At 41.6% G+C, this 22,098-nt stretch overlaps 3 protein-coding genes across 4 annotated transcripts; 2 read left to right on the forward strand and 1 right to left on the reverse strand.

Moving 5' to 3' along the window:
• The first annotated feature begins 114 nt into the window (after window positions 1–114).
• On the forward strand, window positions 115–10,040 carry LOC135502921 (signal transducing adapter molecule 2-like). Of its 2 annotated transcripts, none has more exons than XM_064796120.1 (13): window positions 115–214; window positions 953–1,037; window positions 1,721–1,796; window positions 1,970–2,065; window positions 2,351–2,433; window positions 2,899–2,938; window positions 4,071–4,268; window positions 4,614–4,794; window positions 5,066–5,151; window positions 5,570–5,660; window positions 6,019–6,251; window positions 6,584–6,798; window positions 7,101–10,040. In XM_064796120.1, exons 1-13 carry the CDS (start codon window positions 172–174, stop codon window positions 7,282–7,284), a joined length of 1,611 nt encoding a protein of 536 aa, XP_064652190.1. In that variant the 5' UTR covers window positions 115–171; the 3' UTR covers window positions 7,285–10,040. The 2 variants fall into 2 exon arrangements, with proteins under 2 accessions (XP_064652190.1, XP_064652189.1); XM_064796119.1 differs by lacking the exon at window positions 2,899–2,938 and adding an exon at window positions 2,995–3,058.
• Window positions 10,041–12,289: 2,249 nt separating this feature from the next.
• Window positions 12,290–16,258, reverse strand: LOC135502937 (26S proteasome non-ATPase regulatory subunit 14). Its single transcript, XM_064796149.1, has 8 exons — window positions 16,175–16,258; window positions 15,482–15,535; window positions 15,055–15,129; window positions 14,539–14,658; window positions 13,986–14,315; window positions 13,642–13,716; window positions 13,211–13,336; window positions 12,290–12,879 (listed from the first exon to the last, which is right to left on the reverse strand). Exons 2-8 carry the CDS (start codon window positions 15,530–15,532, stop codon window positions 12,718–12,720), a joined length of 939 nt encoding a protein of 312 aa, XP_064652219.1. The 5' UTR covers window positions 15,533–15,535; window positions 16,175–16,258; the 3' UTR covers window positions 12,290–12,717.
• A 198-nt stretch (window positions 16,259–16,456) lies between these two features.
• Window positions 16,457–18,474, forward strand: LOC135503155 (COX assembly mitochondrial protein homolog). The gene is made up of 4 exons (XM_064796549.1): window positions 16,457–16,588; window positions 16,980–17,084; window positions 17,448–17,538; window positions 17,861–18,474. Exons 1-4 carry the CDS (start codon window positions 16,462–16,464, stop codon window positions 17,964–17,966), a joined length of 429 nt encoding a protein of 142 aa, XP_064652619.1. The 5' UTR covers window positions 16,457–16,461; the 3' UTR covers window positions 17,967–18,474.
• Window positions 18,475–22,098: the final 3,624 nt, after the last annotated feature.

A 22,098-nucleotide genomic window follows, 5' to 3' on the forward strand; every position in this document is an offset into this window, starting at 1 on the left:
TTCTAGACGCTCATAAAGCGTTTAAAACGGCCGCCAGCAAAGATCACATGAAAATGCGTCTGCTCTAAAAATGACTCACGTGACGTAATGATTTAATTTCCGCACATGCGCAATGAATAATGTCCTCATCATAACAAATTTTTAGTGAAGTGAGAAATTTCTATCGAAAAAATGCCGCTTTTCAGCGCAAGCACTCCGTTTGATACGGATGTCGGTACGTATAATGATAGATAAGAGTGTTAAGAGTTGTTCTAGGTTTCAGGTTTTTTGAAAATCCGTCGGCTTTTAATGAAATGAGGTAGTTTTCGAAGGTGATTTTTTACTTCGTTTTGGAACAGCTGTACTGAATGTACAGGGCTTTGTGTACATTTTGTACACTCTGCAGTTCAGTGGAAGTGATGACACATAAGCACAAGAAGAGCAGGTGTGAAATCAGATCACTGTCGGAGATTTAATCTGTAGAATGATAGGGGTTGGTTGGTGATGGTGAAGTTTACTAGTCAGAAAAGTCTAGTAAGTCTACGTCTACAATATGAATAGTATGATGAGAAGTTGAAGAGAACACAACGACAGACAAAATCAAATGTGAAAGTCTGTTTTCAAGTGAAGACGCTGGACCAATCTGGAACGGATGGGCGGTTGTGATTATGAAAAGCCAATCTCTAGCGCAGCGTGCAAACGTTATACACCTAGCTTACAAAAGTACCTCCTCCATGACGACCTTAAAATTTTGTAATGCCCAGTTCCTCAATTCTGCGACGATGTTTTGACTTGCCTCGTCCTAGTCGCTACTAAATGCTCCCATTCTTTCTCATCACTCTGGGTTACATTCACAAGGTCCTTTGTTCGGGCCTATTTTAAAATCAACAAGTGTGTTTGCAGGCCAATTTGTTTTCTAATCTATACCGGTACGATAACCTGTCTAAAAGTTTTGAAAAATATCTGTTTTCAGAGAAGGCCACCAATGAGATGAACACATCGGAGGATTGGGCCCTGATCATGGACATCTGTGATAAAGTAGGAGCTTCTCCAAATGGGTAGGTTATCTAAAAACTGTTTAAATGACGTGGCAATGTACGTATACTTACCTTGGGAACATGAAATCCACAGGGGCTGGGTGCACTGATGAAAGCTCAGCTTTATCTAAGAACTGTGGCGATTTGGAGTAGACAAAGTTGTTTGCTCCATGATAATGAGAATGCTGCGTGTTGCTCTCATTTTCACAATTGCTCACTGATTTTCGTATTGAGTACAGTACAGTAGGACTAAATAATAAAAGTAAAATCTGTATTTCCATTCTCAAACGAAATTATCATCCGTGTGAGGAAAAATTAAGTATTGCTAGTTCACACCTCTCTGTAGTGTAAAGCAGTCCACAATGAGGAAGTTAAGACTGTACTATAAAAATGCGAAAGATTCATCAGCATTTGATCACGTACCTTGGGACATGATAGGACGGCTGAACTGTTCATATTGTCCGATACTACAGGAAGATTTATTTATCATGTTCACTTAAAAATAGTAAATTAGTTAGAGAAATACATTTTCACTTGAATAAATCATTGTCTTCTCTAATAAGTGTTCCTGCATTGAGTGCTTTTGGTAAACTCTCTGTTTTTGGTTAAATTGACCATGGGTATGCCTCAGTTGGATGTAAATTCTTGTAACCTGATAATAAATACAGTCTCCGAGTACAGTTACGATTGTGTCATCTTTTCAGACAAAAAGACTGCCTTAAATCGATAGTGAAACGACTCAACCATAAAGTTCCACATGTAGCAATGCAAGCTCTGACGGTAAGCTGATAAACGCACTTACCCTGGGATGGACAGTGAATTCAGTTAGATCACAGTAGAACCAGTATATCCTGGTGACATCTGAACCAGGGATTGGCTAAATCAGGGCTGTTGAAATCATATTTGTCAATTTCATATATGTGTCTCATCATGTTTTCGTTGCGTTGTTTCAGCTGCTTGATGCATGCGTGAAGAACTGTGGTAATAGCTTTCATCTTGAGGTGAGCTCAAGAGACTTTGTGTCAGAAGTCAGGACTCAGTTGACCAAGGTAAGACCTAATTTCTGTTCTCTTTTAAATTGATGTTAGGCTTTATAAACTATTTTGGCAAACCCAGGCTTTTCACTTACATGACAAAGTTCATAAAGTTTGCAGAGTTCACTGAATGAGGTATAAAGGAATTCCCCCCCCCCCCCCAAATACCCAAGCGCATCCATATGTAGCAGTGGGAATAGCCCTGAAACAACAATAAGTCTCTGCCCCTCCCCCCTCAGACATGTTTGTTGGTCGTATCGAATTGTTATTTAAAAATTTTCCATGTTGTCATCTTTTCAGGCACACCCGAAGGTTGCTGATAAACTAAAAGAGTTACTTAAGAAATGGGCCGAAAATGAATTCAAAAGTGATCCAGCATTGAGGTAAGTCTAATCTGATCTTGAATTGGATCAAGTGTCTTTGAATGATAATCAAAATGTTCCATTAAACCTTTTTCATGATCAGCTGAGAATTCCCTTTGCGACTACCGCGTACATGTACATGTTGTTTCTGACTCGTGCTACGCTGTTGGTCTTCTCCACATTCTGATATTGGATGTGACTCTGTTTCAAGGCTGGGAGTGTTCCATTCGGGTCTCATGAAATGTGTCAGATAGCCTGGTCATATCGTTTGTGGCCACTACCGGTATATTATTTAATGACCTTTTAAAGCTTACTGGACTCCGGTGGAAACGTTACTGGACTCCGGTGGAAACGTTACTGGACTCCGGTGGAAACGTTACTGGACTCCGGTGGAAACGTTACTGGACTCCGGTGGAAACGTTACTGGACTCCGGTGGATGCTGTTTACCTGTAGGATGACTATTATCGAATATCATTATTTTTCAGCGGAATACGTACCTTATTCAATGAGATTGATCCATCTTCGGTAAGATAATGTAGTTGTTAACTTTTTACGATAACACAACATCGTTCTATTTGCAGCCTAATTCCTTCATTATATAATAGCTTAAAGACAGAAGGACACAGTTTCGCTACATCGGACCAGGTATGTTTGAAACAAGTTTCAATCAGACTGAGGTCCACCCTTTAATACAAACGGTTTCATGTAGAGAGTTCGAGGCAAAAGCTGCTGAACACCATTCCGAAAAAATGATATGATTAGGGTAAAATGAAGCTTGCAGTACCCTGGATTTAAAGACCTAACCATTTCAATGCAAAACCCCCGAAGATCCCGTTGAAAACTATGCAATAAGACACAACTTTGTAGTAAAAACCATAGTCGCTGCAAAAATTTCGCGATTACTCAAAACAACCTAGAGTGGAGTTAGTGGCTTTTGTGTTTGAACTCGTCTCTTCATTCATGTGTCTCTATTTATCAAAAATTATTAGACTTAGATGCTTGCTTCTAATATTATTTGCTGGCTAACAGAAATGCTGATTTTGGCAAGAAGGACAACAGCTTGCTATAGTTTGTTCAAGAGGCCTGATGAAAAGCTTTCTTTGCTCCTGTAAGGCCAGGTCAACATAAGATTCACATGGTCACTTGTCACGATTCTCATGTCACATGTCGACTGTTTGTCACAATCATGTTCTTCAATTATCTTCGGCTTAAACACATGAGGGTGAAAAGTGACGACGTGAATCTAATGTGGCCTGCTCATTAGAAAGAACATTTTATGACTTGTGCATTTCATGCCAGTCGTGTTGCATGGTGTATCGACACCATTTTGCTGTCCATGTGTGAGCTGTCCAGTATTGCAGCACTGCCTACCATCTATGTGAGATGAAGAGAGGCTTAGATAATTTGAGGGGTTTCTGGCCTACTTGGCAAAACCTGCCATGTATAAAATCAACCACAAAAACTCATCAGTTGATTATTCAAGTAGGGTAGAATGGGATATTTGTAGGCCCAGTTTAATTGTAACCCCTGCCTATGATATTGATTGATATCCTCGTGCATCAAACAATGCAGGGGCAACAAATAAACTGTGGCTACGAATACCCCATTCTACCTTACCACTGATTCATCGCTAACTAATAGTGCTTCAATTCTTTAGCCGAAAGCCGCACCGGTGTTAAGCAAGGACCCCAACGTGGTATCTAGTCAACAGGAAGAGGATGATATAGCTAAGGCAATAGCACTGTCATTGCAAGAGAACGAGAAGGGTGCGTCGTCTAAATCAGGCGGCCTGTACCCGACGGCCATGATGGCGTCTGGGTCACCGCAGTCGAGGGGAGCCAAGGAACTCAGAAAGGTGAGTAGTGACTTATTCTCGAACTTGTCTCGGGACCGACAAGTGCTGTCCTTAATAGAGAGGTGTCCTGATTAGAGAGGCCACCTTGGAAGCAGCCACCCTACCTTGCTCCAGGCTTTCTAAAGGGTTACTACAAAGCCACCCTACCTTAGATAGCAAGCCATCCTACCTTGTTTTGCGCACTAGCAAAACATATTGGATGTCAAGGGTACCACCCTACCTTGAGAAAAGACTGTGAAAAACTCTTCAGCAGGTTGTCCTTAATAGAGAGGTATCCACTAATAGAAGTTCAACTGCGCTTGTAACTTTTGTCTTCGGCTGATAAATGTTTGTTGTCGATTTCAGGTGCGTGCAATGTATGACTTTGAAGCTGCCGAGGATAACGAGTTGACATTTAAAGCGGGTGAAATCATAAGTATCCTGGACGACAGCGATCCAAACTGGTGGAAGGGCTCAACGTATCGAGGGGAGGGACTGTTCCCGGCTAATTTTGTCACGGCCGATCTTACTGCAGAACCCGAACAAAGTAAGTTAATTTTGAGTAGAACAGTATTTTCTATAATTTTTTGCAACTTGTTTGCATCATCTTGAGACCGGTTTCTTGAGTCAGCCGTGGAGTTTCCATGCCATGTAAGATAAAGCGTCTTGTAAACAAGCAATTTAAATCGCTGTTATCTGCGACCTGAAATCACCCAGCAAATTGCAACACCTTCAAGTAAAGCTCAAGTTGCCTATCTTTGCACTGTAACTGCTAAATCAGAATGGCACTAATGCAAGACGTCATCTGTCTCTTTTAGATAAAGAAAAGAAATCGGTACAATTTAAAGAAGAAGTTGAGGTGAAGACGGTTGAGCCTATTCCTGAGCAGTTGTACATAGATGAGGTGAGTGGTATAGCTTGAAATCTGGATTCAGATCTACCCTGGTTTAGGGAGAGTCATAAAATGTCTTGTATAGTACCCCAGGTATATGGCACGGCTTAACCCGCCGGCCATGAGGGAATTCCTTTATGGCCCAGTGGTTGGCGCGTTGGGCCCAGAGTGGGAGTTAAGCAACGTTCAGCGCGGTCAACCTTTAGATCGGTGACCGGCATGTACAATACATGTCTCAGTCATCATTATCATTTTTTGATTCTAATGAACCCTAAGCAGTATTGGGTGGAAGCCAGTAGCGCTAACCACTGGGCCATGACATGAGTTACTCTTTGAACAGGTTGGAATGTGTTAATTATAAGACACGAAAACTCTTACTAGTCTGTCACAGAAATTCCGAAATGAACTTGACCTCTTGTTACTTCTGCAGGAGAAGATAGATAAGACTTTAGAGTTACTACAGAATGCTGATCCCACTGGTGTGAATAAACCCGATACTCATGAAATGTTAGCTTTAGAAGGTGAGTCGCTGTGTAGTCTTCTTTGGTTTATATTCAGCTACGGCAATATTTCTCGTAAAAATATAATCTCGTCATAAAAAACTTTGATTTTCTCCAAACAATGTTGGTAAAAGCTCATTGTTTTCTCGGAGCATGTACAAAGATGTGAGTCATCAAAATGTTTCTTATAACCAAATTTATATGAACGTGTGCTAAATTCCAGATGTCCCTTTTAATACTGATCTGACTTACTTTTCGTTTTCAAATTGGGGTGATGGGCTACATGGGTTTTATATTGCCAACTGTCACATCTTGAACCCAGTTCTCTTTAAATCTTCATTTAAATATCTAAAAATGTTTCTCAACTGTCTTTTTTCAGAGCAATGTAAAGCCATGGCACCCCTGATAGACCAAAAGCTCGAAGATATCGACAAAAAGCACATTGGCTTGATGGAATTGAACGCCAAAGTGTTCGAAGCGCTACAGATTTATGACAATTTAATGAAAGATATCCCGGTACCGCAATACGGCTATCAACCGCCAGCGACGAAAACACTGCCGGCGTATTCCATGCCGAATGTTTCCACGCAACAAATGCCGTCATCCAATCAGGTAAGAAGAAAACTTCATGATGCATAGTATTCTTTTCTTTTGAACAATTAGAAGCCGACGTGGAGATGAATGATTTGAAATCAATTCTGACAGTAATTCTACCATCCATCAGAAAGACGAGAGAATTTCCAAGGCCGGCTGGTCTTGTCAATAGGTTCTGACAGTTGTTAACTTGACAACAAGCGCTGCAATCCTTTCCTATAATGATAACACTTTGCATAAATATTATAATTAATCAGTGGATATAACCTCAAAAATACATGTATCGATATAAAGCATTCATGATTGGTTGAATGATTCATTTTATGGATTTTCTTCGTTTTCCCCTTCAGGCGATGTACAATGGACAACCCCAGGCCCAGTATTTGCCACAGGGGGCTAACGGTCCCCCAATGAGCCAAGGCTATGATGTCCCGAATCAACAGTTCCAGGGCCAGACGGCAGCAATGTCTCAACAGGACCAGGTGCCAGCGCTACAAGCCCCGACGACTCTGCACCAGCCACATAGCTTCTCCCAAACTCAACAGAATCAAACGCAATATAATAGGTGAGCCCTTGGGCCTGATCCATATGCTGTAATGGATTTCAGTTCCCAAAACTGCCCAGCTGCCCCTTGGCGAGGGAGGCATTTTGACCCAAAAAATGTGCTTTACCATTGGACTGACAAGTAGTGTCTTTCTGTAGAGAGGTATCCTGATTAGAGAGGTCAAATTCAATGGAGACAACGAATGTGGACCAAGACCATAGGGAGGATGTCCTTATTAGAGAGGTGTCCGCTAAAGGAGGTTCCACTGTCTTGTTCAAGTATTCTGTTTGTTATGCTTAGATATGCCTTTCTTTCATCTCCAGCATGCCGCCTCAAAGTACGAGTAATTCAGTCGCAAGCCACATCCAGGGTCCACCGTCATTGCACTATCAACCCCCGAGCGTAGATCCCTCACAGTTACCACCACAGCCAGACATGCAACACGCGTACCAGCAGATGAACCACCAGCAGATGTTTCAGCAGTCGCAACAACAGCCACTGTTATAAGACCGGACACATTAACCCTTTAGGGCCTGAACGCATTGGAGAAAATTCAAAAATTTGGCTCGACAGCGACAGACGTTGAAATGAGTGTACCGATAGATAGCTTGTCATAGGTTCCTGTAGGTCCCTTGGTCACTATTGAGCTTGAGGCAGAAAAATTTAGGAATTTTCCTATGAAGTGTTCAGGTTAACTCTGATCATCAAAGGTTTGTCTTGATTCTTCTGAGTTAATCAGACTAGCCTTTTCAAGCCTTCAAATGATAAGGACTCGGTACGTATTTGATGAAACTTAAGCAAGGAATTGATTGAAATGTAGATAAATAGATCTGCTAATTTTAGATGTGCTCTCCGGAGTTGATAATCTTGTTTGTAAAAATGTGATCATGAACAATTTGCTTGATGAATGATAAATTGTATCGGCAGTTTATAAGCAGCACTGGGTAAGATCGTAACAGAAGTATGTTAGAGACAGTACTGATCTGGCCTATCACCCTTAGCATCCACACGAGCACCAAGCTTAAAGGTTGACACTGTTGAATATGTAACCTGTGCTCGGTGCACGGAGATCAGCGCAGTGGGGTTTATGAATGTCCGATCAGGTACGCAGTGCAGCTGCCGGCAGATCTGCAGGTATAGGCCAGATGTATACCACCTCTAATGCACTGCAGTTGATGAGACTGCAGAAAGCACCTGAATTTCTGTCGCTGTGTTTGTTTATTGATTTGACAGTCTGTGTAGCTGTTTGGGTAAAGAATGTTTGTATATACTAATGCACGCTCTTGATGCCTGGCTTATAATTGGGCTATACTTTGTAGTACTAGGTTTATACATCAGTTGGTTACTTGTTAACCTGTTGCACTGAGGTTATAGGACTAGTCAAGTCACAGGTGCGTGAATGCCTGCTCGACCACTGTTATAACGTCATGAGAGACATCAACATGTATATATAGAAACTCTGTAACACAAAGGCTGTGCTTTACTTGGTTCAGGTTCTGTGTAATCATGCTTATACAGGTTCTTTCCTCTTCTGCATGTTTTCTTTGAATTGTGTGCTACACGTATAGTCGGCCCAGAACATGTGTAAGTTATTTATTTGTGGTGTCCATGATGTTCTGGGAAGGTTTATCGCAATGTGATTTAAAAAATGGGGCCATACTTTAAGTATGTACGCATAATTTTCCTGCTCCCACCCGCAGTGAGTGTGTAAACGCTTGACAGTAAACCCCCTCTGATCTTTAGAATAGTGATCAGCTGTGTGTGAACGAAAGGTTTGTAAATTCTGTGCTTTTCGATGACAATCCCGTGATCAGGAGGGTTGAAATGAGAGTCTGACTACCTATAGTGGACCATAGTACTGTGAAATAAGCATGATATCAAATCTTTCTCGGCCCCAACCCCCGATGGCGTTAGTAGGCAAATAGGCAAATGTTTGTTTACCTGTTTTTAAGCCCCTTGCTCCCTCTTATGCACTCATACTTGAAGTATTGCCAAAACTACAATTTGTGAAATGTATACTCATAGTGGAGAGAGAAGAGATTTATTTCATATTCATCACACAACGTTGGGGGGGGGGGATGGACTTTGACATGAATTTAGGTAGCAGAACCCATGGTCCAACTACAGTAAAACCTCTCTATTAAGGACACCCTTGGGAATGACAAATGCTGGCCTTGATTAAGAGGTGCCTTGATCACAAATCACCTTGGTCAAATTCAATGGAAATGACTGTAGTGGTACCACATGTTGTGTGTTCTTGATAGAGAGGTGTCCGCTATTGGGGACTATTAACACAGGGGAGGCCCAAGTCTGGGTTATGAGGCCTGAATGATGATGATGAGTGATACGAATGTGGATTTTGAGATGAAATGTACACATCAGTATAACATAGTTATGGATTTCATTTGAATGTAACTTCTGTACTTGTGTGTCGGAAGATGTACATACATTAAGCTTCATCACAAGGACATTGCAATGTTTGTATACATTTTGTATATTGATCAAACCCATCTGTATTATATTTCTGCTTTCGTCAAATCTTCTATAAAGGTTTAGGGGCTGCCTATAGAATTGCATGTACACATTGCTATCTGCACTGAGGATAAAGTAACATTAAGGACGATTTTTCTTGGAAAGCCCAGATTCTGGGTTTATCCAGTGTGCGGTTTTAACTTAAGGAGATATTAGGCCGGATTTACATAGGATTCACGTTGTCACTTGTCGTGTTTCACGTGTCACGAGTTAATTGACTTCAGCTTGAAAATACCACGTGAGGGTGAAAAGTGACTCGTGAATCGTAGGTGGCCTGCTCTTTGGAAACGACCTGTTACCTCAATGGGTGATATGAATAAAGACTAGCAAATGCTTTTATCTAAAACTCCATGTACATTTACACTGGGCCTTTCTGTACAAAACTGAAGTAAAAGCAATTGCTATACTTTATTCATATCACCCTTTATGTCATTCATTCATAATGAACAGTGGCGCAGTGCATGTGAAAACGTGAACTCTATAATCGCAACCTAATCTACCGCAATGGGCAATGACAAATAATGAGCCAGAAATCGAGAAAAATGAACTAAAAGCTCGACACTGGTGTAGTAGTGTGTGATGCACTGAAAGCTCGATGTGGATTTGTCACACACTGGGAAGAAGGGATTGTATATTAGAGAGCTGTACATGTTCACGCCAAATGTTGGTTTCATTATATTAGAATATTTATGTCTCGTGTACAAAACATTCTCAATAAATACAAAGCTAAGTTGAAAAAACGTTTTCCATTTTATATGTTTGCAGTAAAGCAAGGACCTCCAAACGGTGAGTTGTCCCCGACCCCCTTGAAACTCCCTGACACGACCTTGCCATTGAGATACAACGGCATACAGTACAGGTGTACCTAGATAGTGGAGTTTCATGGATATTGCCAGATCAAGCTGTGCCGATGTACAGCATTTCGCACTTGTAAAAAACTGTGCGCTATTTCACTAAATCGTACCAATTGTCAACTGGTTATACACCAATTGGCAGAGAAAATTGGGAATTCCTCCTGAAATCAACGAGGACATCTGAGGATGTGCACTTTTTTGTGCAAGCCTTTGTCAGAAGTGACACAGAAATGAGAGTGTGATCAGGATCTCAGACAAGATGGTAGGTAGTCAAATGGGCAAGTGTCCAGGCAAAAGAGCTTGTTTTGGCAATAATTCGCTGCTTTGGGATCCATGCTTAACTGGTTTAATGAAATGGTTTAGATTTCATTTGAAGATGAAGCAAGTCATCAATATTCATGGTGTGGAGCAAGGCTGAGAGTGTCCAATCCCCCTTGTCTTCCTTGCTAGTGAAGTAGACATATACATGGACGACATCAGACAAGGGGTTGGCTTTAAGAGGACTCTGTTCGTAGGGCAGCTATCACATTGTCCTCTTGGGAGGGCGCTCTGCTAGTCACACTTCTGACTCTGGTTTGCCTTGTTTGCAGAGTCCTGTTAAATATTCATGAGGCAAGACTTCATTTGGGGGACATTCCACGTAACGTTATCTGTGCTGTGTGGTGATCAGGAGATTCACTGAGGCAAATGGTAGACTTCACTTGATGGCGGTGTTCCCATTGTCTACATATGACTTTGTCATGTGTGATTGAGGACGCACAGTCCGTGAAGGTGTCAGTCAAGTGCGGAGTGCCACAGGGTTCAGTGTTGGGCCCTGTTCTTTTTATAATCTACACACTCCCGCTCGGGGACGTCATGCGCTATGCAAATGTCCCTTACCAGCTTTATGCTGATGATAATCAGTTGATCGAATCTTTTAGCTGCGGTGACAAAGCTCAGTGCACAGCAATGGTATCCAAAACAGAGGATTGCATAGGCAACATCCAAACCTGGTTGACCGAGAACAAGCTTGCTCTCAATGCGCCCAAAACGGACTTAACAAACTTTGTTTCTACCAAGAGGTGTGGTTCAATTTCGGGAATCACAGCTGATGGCATATGGATTGAATGTTCTGAGTGTATAAAAGACCTAGGCGCGTGGCTTGACAAAAACATGAATATGCAGACGCACATTAAGCTAACATGCAAAGCGGCCTACGGGAGCCTTTACAAAATTGGCCGAATCAGGAAATGTCTCGATCAAACTGGCACCGCGAGGCTAGTCCATGCGTTTGTGACGTCACGGTTGGATACCAACAACGGGCTCCTTTATGGCCTGCCCGAAAATACACTCGCACCCTTACAGCGTGTTCAAAACTCCGCAGCGAGGCTTGTCACTCGAACAAGGAAATTCGACCACATTACACCTGTTCTTATAGACTTACACTGGCTTCCCATCAGGTCGCAAATTGAGTATAAGATTCTACTCACAGTCTATAAGTCGGTAAATGGACTAGGTCCTGTGTACCTAAAATAACTTTTAACTGCGACCCCCCAAAGAAGGATCACCAGAGCATCCTCTGGGTTTAATCTGCTAGAAGCAAGAAGGACAAAACCTAGGTACGGTGACCGCCGTTTTTCCAGCTGCGGGCCGTGCCTATGGAATAAACTGCCACCAGCCCTCAGGGCAGAGACAAGCATTGAACAGTTCAAGAGTCAGTTAAAAACGCTACTTTTTCGGCAAGTGGAGAGGGGCGCTTTGAGTGTGGTTTAACCGCGGAAAGGCGCGATACAAATGACATTTATCATTTATCATGTACAGTAAGATGGTATCTTCCACTTCTTACATGTAGATGCACACAGTTTGTAGTTTGAGAGCATCCAATTCAACTGTCCCAATAAAGGCATTTCCCAATGCTTTTCATCTTTATGGCCACGCATGTACCTGCCAACTGACTGGAGAAGTCTTCAATGACTTCAGCTGACTGGAGAAGTCTTCAATGACTTCAGCTGACGGGAGACATCTTCAATGACTACAGCTTACTGGAGAAGTCTTCAATAACTTCAGCTGACGGGAGACATCGTCAATGATTTCAGCTGGACAATTCAATTGTAGTTAACAAATCAACCAAATACAGTGTTATATAATTTTTTTGTGTGTAATTTATTTACAAAGAGGTACAGAATTCACATTTATCACATGCATCTTCATGAAAACATACATGTACATGTAGACCCCATTTTGAATGAAATGCTCCAACTTTACTCCAATGGTAAAGTTGTCTGCAAACCCAACCTTTTGTATCTTGATTGTGCCAATTACAACTGGTTCCCAAAGCCTGGTACATTCAAATACAAGGTAGACACAGGCTTAACTCTGTCCAAAAGTGAACTGTTGTTGCTGTAGTTTAAAAGTTGTATCACTTTAGCCAGTGTACTAGCTTGGACACTTAAAATCCCATCACTGCCCAGTGAAATATCCTCTCAAAGTCATTCTAGATAGTCAGCACATCTTCAAATGAGGAGCCCGAGACATTCGTTTCAACACAGCATATAAACTAAGTAACAAGTTCAGTCTATTTAAAGGCAACAGCGTGCAACATGGCCCCGAGGCACTGCACGATATTCGATGTCATTAGGACGTCCACGTGCTCCTCAAGATGCCGCTTTGGATCCATCTTGCCGACGTTTTTGATGGCGAGCTGTTCTGGTGTCATCGTGTCTTCTTCTTCCAATGCCTTGAAAGGGAGACAATCACAATAATAGGCTGGAAAGACGGTAGGACAGGACACCCTCGAGACTGACATGGGCTGTCCTTTGAAAAAGAACTGTGTCCTGATTACAGAGGCGAAATGGTATAGAAATGACTCACTTGCGACACAACTCACTGTCCCTATAGATAGAGGGTGTTCTTCTAACAGAGGTGTCTTGGAGGGAGGTTCAACAGTAACTCATAGAGGCCTTATCAGTAAGGACTTACAAATGTTTTCATGAATTTATTTTGCACATTTATTTCTGCAAAAATAAATTGCCCAAGAACTTGTGGCAGTTGACAGTACATAAACACACCTTATTGTAATTCTTCGCCAGCTCCAGCATCTCCCCGACCACCTTCTCATTGGTGTTGCAATGTTGATTATAATCTTGCAAAGTAAGGCCGTCCATCCAACTCTTCTTGTGGAGATTCAGTAACATCTGAAAGGCAAATGAAAACGATGATGATGAACTCTGTGGTACCAAGGAGCTTCCAATACCATGCTCTACCGGAGCCCGATCAAGCACTCACTGAATAAGGCAAAGGCAGGAACCAGGCAGGATTTAAACCTAGAGCTGGACAGTCACCTTAACCAGTGCAGCTGCTCCTAAGTTGATGCACAGATCAAAGCTCCATTTTTAAGCAAAGCAGAAAGAGACAACGTTATAACGACAAGTAGCCACCAGCATTTGATTAACTGGTGATAGCAACAAACTTTGAGAAGAGAAAAAGTTATACCTCTCACCTTTTGTTCCAGTTCATTTTTCCTATAGTTGATGGCGATAGAATAATAGTGACGGTTTAGCCCGTGAATCAAAGCCTGAAACAGATGGAAATAAATAATTATGACATACAGCCGAATCTCCACATCAAGGTCACCCTTGGGAATGACACATGCTGTCCTTATAAGAGCGGTGTCCTGTCTACAGAAGTCAAATGAATTGAAATGTCCAATACTGCGTCAAAATCTGTTAGCATCCTTAAAGACTCCAAAGCGACTTTAAATGGAGGACAAAGGACAAAGTCACAACCAGTGACTAAATGAGGACAAAGTCACAACCAAAGACTAAAGAAGACTAACAAACTTACCTGTATCGATGGTTTATTTAAATGACCAAGGTTGGATGTAGTCTGTCTTGGCTCCTGACCTAACACCATCATGTTCGGGTTAATCAACCGGAATGCGTCAATCACAACCTTTCCTTTGACACTCTGAATTGGATCAACGACCACAGCCACTGCGCGTTCAGACAATGCTTCAAAACTCTGCTGCGTGTTGATGTCAACGCCGGAAAGCCAGCAGCCAAATCCAGGATGCGAATGGTACCATCCAACCACCATCTCAGGTCGACCTGTCTGTTTTAACATGTCCAACATTTTCGCTTGGAAGACGGGATCAACGGCTTCTACACTCACACCCTGGGGAAGAGAAGATAATGTTTTTAGTCAAATTATCAAGGTAACTTCCAGGCCTAGCGCTTCACGATTTGGAGAGGAAAGCAAAATCTACCTTGAAGGGGCAAAGAGCTGTATAAAAACGTAGACCCCAAGGCTGAAATACTAGCGTTTTGTTATATATGTTGGGGCAATCTAGATGTCTTATGTACATGAAGACAATAAAAACAAAACATGATGAACTTACTGTTCCGGACTGCGGCATTGCAAACACATCGATTACCCTGACCGTGTAATCATCCACAAACTCTCCCAACATGAGACCCATGACTTCCATAGGTACGCCAGCTCTGCCATGCTTCAACATCTGTAAGGGAAAAAGGATTTTGTTGAAATGAAAGCCAGTGAAGTACTATTATACACTACAAATTGCAAAACCTTGAATCATTCCTTTGAAGCCAGTAAAGTATAATAATAATAATAATAATGAGTCTTTTATATAGCGCAATTCCCTGACACTATAGTTCTTGCTCAAAGCGCTTTGGGATATCATATTATTACCCCGGTCTCCACAGAAATCAATCAGGGGTTTCAAGGAGCAACCAGAAGGTGCTCACTTGAACTCGACCAGTAGGGGAACTTAGCAGTGACTCGGCTGGGAGTCGAACCCACGACCTCCTGATCATGAGGCCGACTCTCTTCCACTGCGCTACCGCTGCCCCTAAGTATACATTACATATTGTATATTTTTGATCGTCCTCACCTTGAGAAGTGCAAGTGAAGATATGTAGACCTGTTCAGCTGTGTCCACCACTGGGGCATCACTTGTTGTAGCGCCCTGAAAACGTAAGCAAACAAACACAATTAAATTATGGTGTCAATTTTGAGATGAATTTTTCCAAATCCTGACACTTTGCACAGCTTTGTCTAGTGAATTAAAAGTGAATATTAGCTGATGACAGATTACAAGTTCATATGTAAATCCGAGAAAAAACAGAACAATTTGGAAAAGATTTTTCAGAAAAAAACAAAGAGGGATGATGTTATTGTTAGAAACCAACAATTATATAACTTAAGTGCCAAGGCAAATGTGCATTTTTCAGGCATCTGAGACTGAGGGCTAATATTAGCAGTATTTCTTTGATTCTTGCATCCACTAATTTGTCACTGGGTTAGACCTAAATACTCACCCCGCCCATACCGGGCATGCCACCACTACCAAGACGCAACAGCCGATCCATGACCTGTAAGTAAGAGGAGAGAAATAACTTACAATACATTCCCTGTCACTCAGACTTGGTGGCATTATGGACGATTTTGACAAAGACAAGTCACAACCCAGGGCAGAGCCCAAACAAAGAAGTTTGTAATTGTTTGGGCACTGCCACTGACCAGTCGGTCAGTGCCAGCATTTCACCTTGAGAACAAAGGGTCACATTGGCCATGTTGGCACATGACATGTCATTGTCCGAGCGAAGGACTTCTGATGTCTTCTATGTGTGCATATTATTAATTATTTTGTTCGCTGGTTCGTCTTTGGTGTAATGTAATGCAGTGGTCCATTCTGCATCCAGTACATCGGCCGATAGGTGAGAGTGAGACCGATGGGCGATGACCAATGCTGAATGGCGATGTACAAATGTTATGAATCTGACGTTGCAAAGTAAGATAGTTGGAGCTGTCACAGCACTGATGACGGATGATGATGATCGTGACGACTGATGATTCTGATGACGATGAATCGACAAATTTGAGGACTTTCAGGTTTTCACGCAATGTTTATCACAATAAAACCACACTGATTTGACCATATACGAGGGTAAAATGATAATATTAGGTGATTAATATCAAACGGATATCAGTAAATCAATCGATCAACTCACAAAATTATGTCTTTATCGTGGAAAAGTAGATTTTAATTCAGGTAAAAATTCGAGCACCGGCTTTTATCTACGGAAGCCACTTGCATTGTGGGTAAAATGAGGATGCTTGTGTAAACGACAACAATTCAATATATAAAAAAGCAATCTAATGCTAGAATTTTGTACATAAGTACATTGAAAAAACTTCACACAATTTCAAAAAACTAACTTTGTAGACAGAAGGTCTCTTTTTACTCCAGTAGCTGAAGTTTGTATACAGGGCCTACTTGCTGTAAGCGACAAATAAAATGGCAGCGCAAGGGCAAAACGAGAATGTTACCGACAAAACAGGGAAAAATGACGAAAATTTCCATGAACATCATGACGATTGGCAGGTTTTATCGGGCACATTAGGAGGGGGACCACTTGGTTTTGGTAAGATGTCATAAATGAGGGCAGTTAGCAGAATGCAGCTTCAATAAGTGTAGATTCCGGAGGTGGTCCGGTCGTTTAGTTCTATAGGTGCTCGGCAGGTGGCGCAAAAAGCCGTATCGGTAGAGCAATTTCTAGTTCACATCAAGACAACGCAAATGGCTGAAGCCTTGAGACGCTGTCATTAATCTAAATACAGTAGAACCTCTCTATTAAGCACACCCTCAGGACCGACAAGTGCTGTCCTTCATTAAGAGGTGAACTCTGATGAGAGAGGTCAAATTGAATGGAAACAACCAATTTGAGACCAAAACTAGTCTCCTATAGAGAAGATTTCTCTTAGGGAGGTTCCACTGTGATTAATACAATCTTCTAGTTTCTCTCTTATTTGCAGGAGATCCAAATGACAGATCTTTGCGAAGAGTTGAGGAAGAAGTTATGATCCCTAAGATCATGAAGTCAAAAGCTCACAAGGAACATTGTCTGGACCTAGTCAAAGGTAGGCCTACTTCTAAGGAACTGAATTAGTTGTGAATCAAAGAGTACCTCTTCTTCTGCATTATTGATCTTTGATGGACAGTCCTGTTCTGGTGACGAATGCTGTCATCTGTTGTTAAATTGTCCTGGTTACCATAAAGCAGATTGTGGATGAAGGTTCCAGATTGATAGAACTCTTCCCTTAGGGCGGTTGGTTCTGAGCATTTTGTCAGGATGTGTTTATCCTAGAGTTTGTCCTCATGAAATGATAATTGTCCTATCCGAGGCTTCTGCTTCTGCTGTGACTTTGTCCTCATGGAACTGATTTGCTTGTGACTTTGTCTTCATTATTATACTGAGTAAGGATGATATTTTTTACTTACAGCCTTCAACCAATGTGGAAAAGAACAGGGGTTGCTATTACCTTTCTTTTGCCGGAAATCAGCTAAAGCCATGAATAACTGTTTATCGGAATGGTGAGTTGTCATTGCAGGTATTACAAACATGTTGGCAGCTGTCATTCAGTAGAACATTAGTTTACTGGACTGATTTTGGTCCCAAATTTGTCACTTTAAATCACTTTCACCTCTGTTAGCGAGACACCTCTCATATAGGACAGTTTGTCCTTATTAGAGGAGTTCTAGTGTATTCTACGAAAACCCCAGTCTTATAGTCTTTGATTGGACAAAATGTATCTGTAGTAGTCGTATGTTATTGTGCTGTCCCTATAAAATGTATCATACAACCCATCATACATGTACATTTGTACATTCATGTTAGTTTGTTTCTTTCTTTCAGGTATGACAATAAAGAATTCAGAGATGAATGCACAGAGATTTATCTTCGTGAGCGTTCAGAGTACAGGCGAACAGGCATCAGGAAAAAGGCCAAGAAGGGATTCTGAGTGCATTGATGAGGACTCTTTGAAGGTTGCACTTGGTCTTTCATTTGACAAACGGTTGCTCATTTGAGATACCGTCTGTCAATCGAGAGACTGTCTTTCGAGAGCCTGTCCCAACCTGTGTACTTAGTACATGCAAAGCAAGATGTGCTTGTGATGAAATTGATGAACGAACATCCAATATGCTCTCCCGAAATGTAGACATTTCTGTCAAATCAGCACAATACCTTTACTTCCATGGAAATTAATGACAGAATTTCATGCCTTGTAATAAAATTTTATTTGACGAGTTTCGTCAAAAAACGAGATATATATATTCGTTTTTGCCTTTTAACAAGATGTGGCTTCAAAGTTGGGAATTTAACTGGAAGTGCACCGGAAGATTTTGGACATCTTTGAGTGTTGTAGAGGCATATCGTGTTTTGGGATGAAACTTTTCATATGGTTTTGCCCGCTCAGATCGGAAGATTTCTATTTGAAGATGTACTGTAAATTGTAAATAGAGAAGGATTTCCAGAACAGTATTGTTGTTATGTTTTCTTTCTTTCTAGTGATTCTGCTGAGTAGATTTGGTACTGGAAAATTTTCATAGTATTTTCATTGCCCTTGGTCCCCAGTCAGGCAATTTTGGTGTGATTGAACGTTTGTGGGGTATGGCCATGGGTGGTGTCGAAGGTGGTGCCCCCTATTGGTCACAAATCAAGCAGTAATGTCTGGTCCACCACAGCAGAGACAGTGCCACAGCCTGTTTACCACTGCGGAGACTATGTCACAGCCAGGGCTGTCCACCATGGCCACATCCGAGACAACAGCATCAAAGTTTGTCAGAGACTATGTCTGTACATTATTAGAGACAATGTCAGCACGTTTAAGAAAGAAAATTACAACCAGTCAACCTCATAGGAGACCATGCTGCCGCAGTCTGTCCATCACATTAGAGCCAACTCTCCGCCGTGCACGCCGGAGACCATTCCTCATCACGTCGACCGCCGGGATCGAGAGAGATCGTTACACTCGTGCACCGTTCACACGGCAGAAATAATGTTATACAGCCGCCCAACACTGGTGTCAGTATTGTCACAACCTGTCCACCACTAAGAGACAACTCTTCGCCACATCGGGGACAGCGCAGAGAGACTATTCACCGCATAAGGGACTGCTGTCACAGCCTGTTCAGCCTGTAAGAGCCATGTTGCCATTAACTGTCCTTGACCTTCGTTTTTGTATAAATCAGGAATACTACTTTTGAGATGTGCGCATAATGACAAACAATGGACCGTGGAGGAAAGACAAAATGCAGATTATACCTGCCTCCACACAGATAATGCCATAGCCTGGGTACAAAGCCTTACAAGACAATGTCACAACCAGTTTGGAGACAATACGGCCAATCAGTCAGCAATGCTCATCAATGAAGATAAATGTCGAGCCGATGTATACCACCACACTGAAGTCCGTGCTGTACCAGTTCCATTTTTGTCACCATCGGAGACAATTCGCCAGCAGCTTCATCAGGGATAGCGGTGGCCCGGACTGTTCTCCATTGATCGAAGTGTATTTGTTTGTAGAATGAGAAAATGCACTATACTTATTTCCTTTCTTCCAATTAGGCCATTGCCGTGGTTACATATCAAATAATTCTCATCATTGCTGTACTGCATGGAAAAAGATTCCGTGGTGTTCAATTACAATTCACTTTCATTCGTCCCAGACTGGCCTTTTGAGGACAAAGTCACAAACAGAATTGAGCCTGAGTGAAGGTTTAATTTGTTGCAAAGCCGCCGACGCTATTTACTAGTAATTGTCGTTGCAGGCCGTACCCATGTACCGTAACAGCAGGTCGCTTCAGAGACATTTTGCCCAACACACCATGTTGTCGCGGGACTTCAAATCCCAATCTCCTAGCCTCGCCATTGATAACGGTTGTCAAGCAAGTGATACTTTCACAGTTTACTAGCGTACATTATGGTCTTTTTCGGTTAAGGAGGCAAATGAAGCGCAGTCCTCTCATTGGGAGATTGATCAAAACCTTGACCGGCAGAGTCACAACATGATATATGGCATGCGTCGGACCTGATCGCGCATAGAAGACTAACAAAAAGCTTTGTTTATTTATTACGATGTTTATTTTACATGCATCTGATGGTGCTAGCCTATCAGTTTTTACAATCTGCGTTTGAACATTGAAGCAAGTTTAACCAGATCATATGCTACCTCACAGAATAGATCGAAACATATTATTTCGTTCCTATTTTACTATACCTTTCCCCTACATCGCCGATTTACTAGTCGCACGAATTCACAAGCCATGAATAAATGCTAGTAGGGTTAATTCAAAGTAAAAAGAGATCATTAATGCTCCAGTACAGAACGTGTGAATTGCAAAACAGAAATTACCACAAAAATAAATTTATTTGGACAAGTGCGTGACATGCAACCCAGTTTTATTTCATAACAACTCGTTGGATTACTGTTTCAAGTCATATCTAGTTTATTTCAACGACCAGTCTCATGTCACTGTTATGTAACGATTCACTGCATGCATATCTCATCACTGCTCTATTCAATGCTACATCAACTTTCTTTCTGAAATCACTACATTAATTCCCATTTTTACATTTGCATGTGACATTAAGTAACCACTGGCTTATTTGCAGTGTTACATCTTGTAATCACTGGCTTATTTGCAGTGTTACATCTTGTAATCACTGGCTTTTCGTATATCTTAGATCTTCATAGTAACCACTGGTTTATCCACAATCAGTGTTACTTTGTCATAAGACATATATTTTCACCCATTAAGGGTATTTGCAGTGTTACATCTTGTAATCACTGGCTTATTTGCAGTGTTACATCTTGTAATCACTGGCTTTTCGTATATCGTAGATCTTCATAGTAACCACTGGTTTATCCACAATCAGTGTTACTTTGTCATAAGACATATATTTTCACCCATTAAGGGTATTTGCAGTGTTACATCTTGTAATCACTGGCTTTTCGTATATCTTAGATCTTCATAGTAACCACTGGTTTATCCACCATCAGTGTTACTTTGTCATAAGACATATATTTTCACCCATTAACGTATTTGCAGTGTTACATCTTGTAATCACTGGCTTATTTGCAGTGTTACATCTTGTAATCACTGGCTTATTTGCAGTGTTACATCTTGTAATCAGTGGCTTATTTGCAGTGTTACATCTTGTAATCAGTGGCTTATTTGCAGTGTTACATCTTGTAATCACTGGCTTATTTGCAGTGTTACATCTTGTAATCACTGGCTTTTCGTATATCTTAGATCTTCATAGTAACCACTGGTTTATCCAACATCAGTGTTACTTTGTCATAAGACATATATTTTCACCCATTAAGGGTATTTGCAGTGTTACATCTTGTAATCACTGGCTTTTCGTATATCTTAGATCTTCATAGTAACCACTGGTTTATCCAACATCAGTGTTACTTAAGGAATTGAACCCGAGGCGGAGGACCTTGGTTGAGTTACCAAGACACTCGAGGGTGGAGCTAAAATACAGTCCAAACCCGAGCCGACAGGCGAGGGTTTGGACGAAATTTTAGCTCCACCCGAGAGTGTCTTGGTAACTCAACCAAGGTCCGAAGCCGAGGGTTCAATTTCTATTCTAAAATACCTCAAACTTAAAAAGATAGGCCACGAAATAACTTGAATATGTGCGAATTTGGCAAATTCCATCCATCGCCTGCCCGGAGCGCCGGTAGCGCCGTTGTTTACATTATGTTACGGCAGCCCGTATAGGAAGTCCGGATCGGCTCGCTCAAGTGACGCTAAAATCCGCGCAAATGGGCTATTTGGAGCGTTTTTCTCAGCAAATATGTGTAGTGCTCATTAAAAAACTTAGGGTGGTTGATGCTTCCTTGGCTGATTTGTGTTTGAAGCAGTGTTTTGAGAGCCTCAAACTTCTGAAGTGAGCTGTGTGCATGGTTCCACATTTTAGTGCAACCCGAGGGAACTTTGGTAGAGCATCTTGGTTGCGTGTCCAAAACACTCCACTCTCAGAACGAGGCTTATGCATTTTCCATTTAAAAGTTGACTTTACGGTACCAAGGTATTTTAGAATCTGTAATAAGACATATATTTTCACCCAAGGGTATTTGC

This window comes from Lineus longissimus, chromosome 19 (assembly GCF_910592395.1).
Source record: "Lineus longissimus chromosome 19, tnLinLong1.2, whole genome shotgun sequence".
Lineage (NCBI taxonomy): Eukaryota > Metazoa > Nemertea > Pilidiophora > Heteronemertea > Lineidae > Lineus > Lineus longissimus.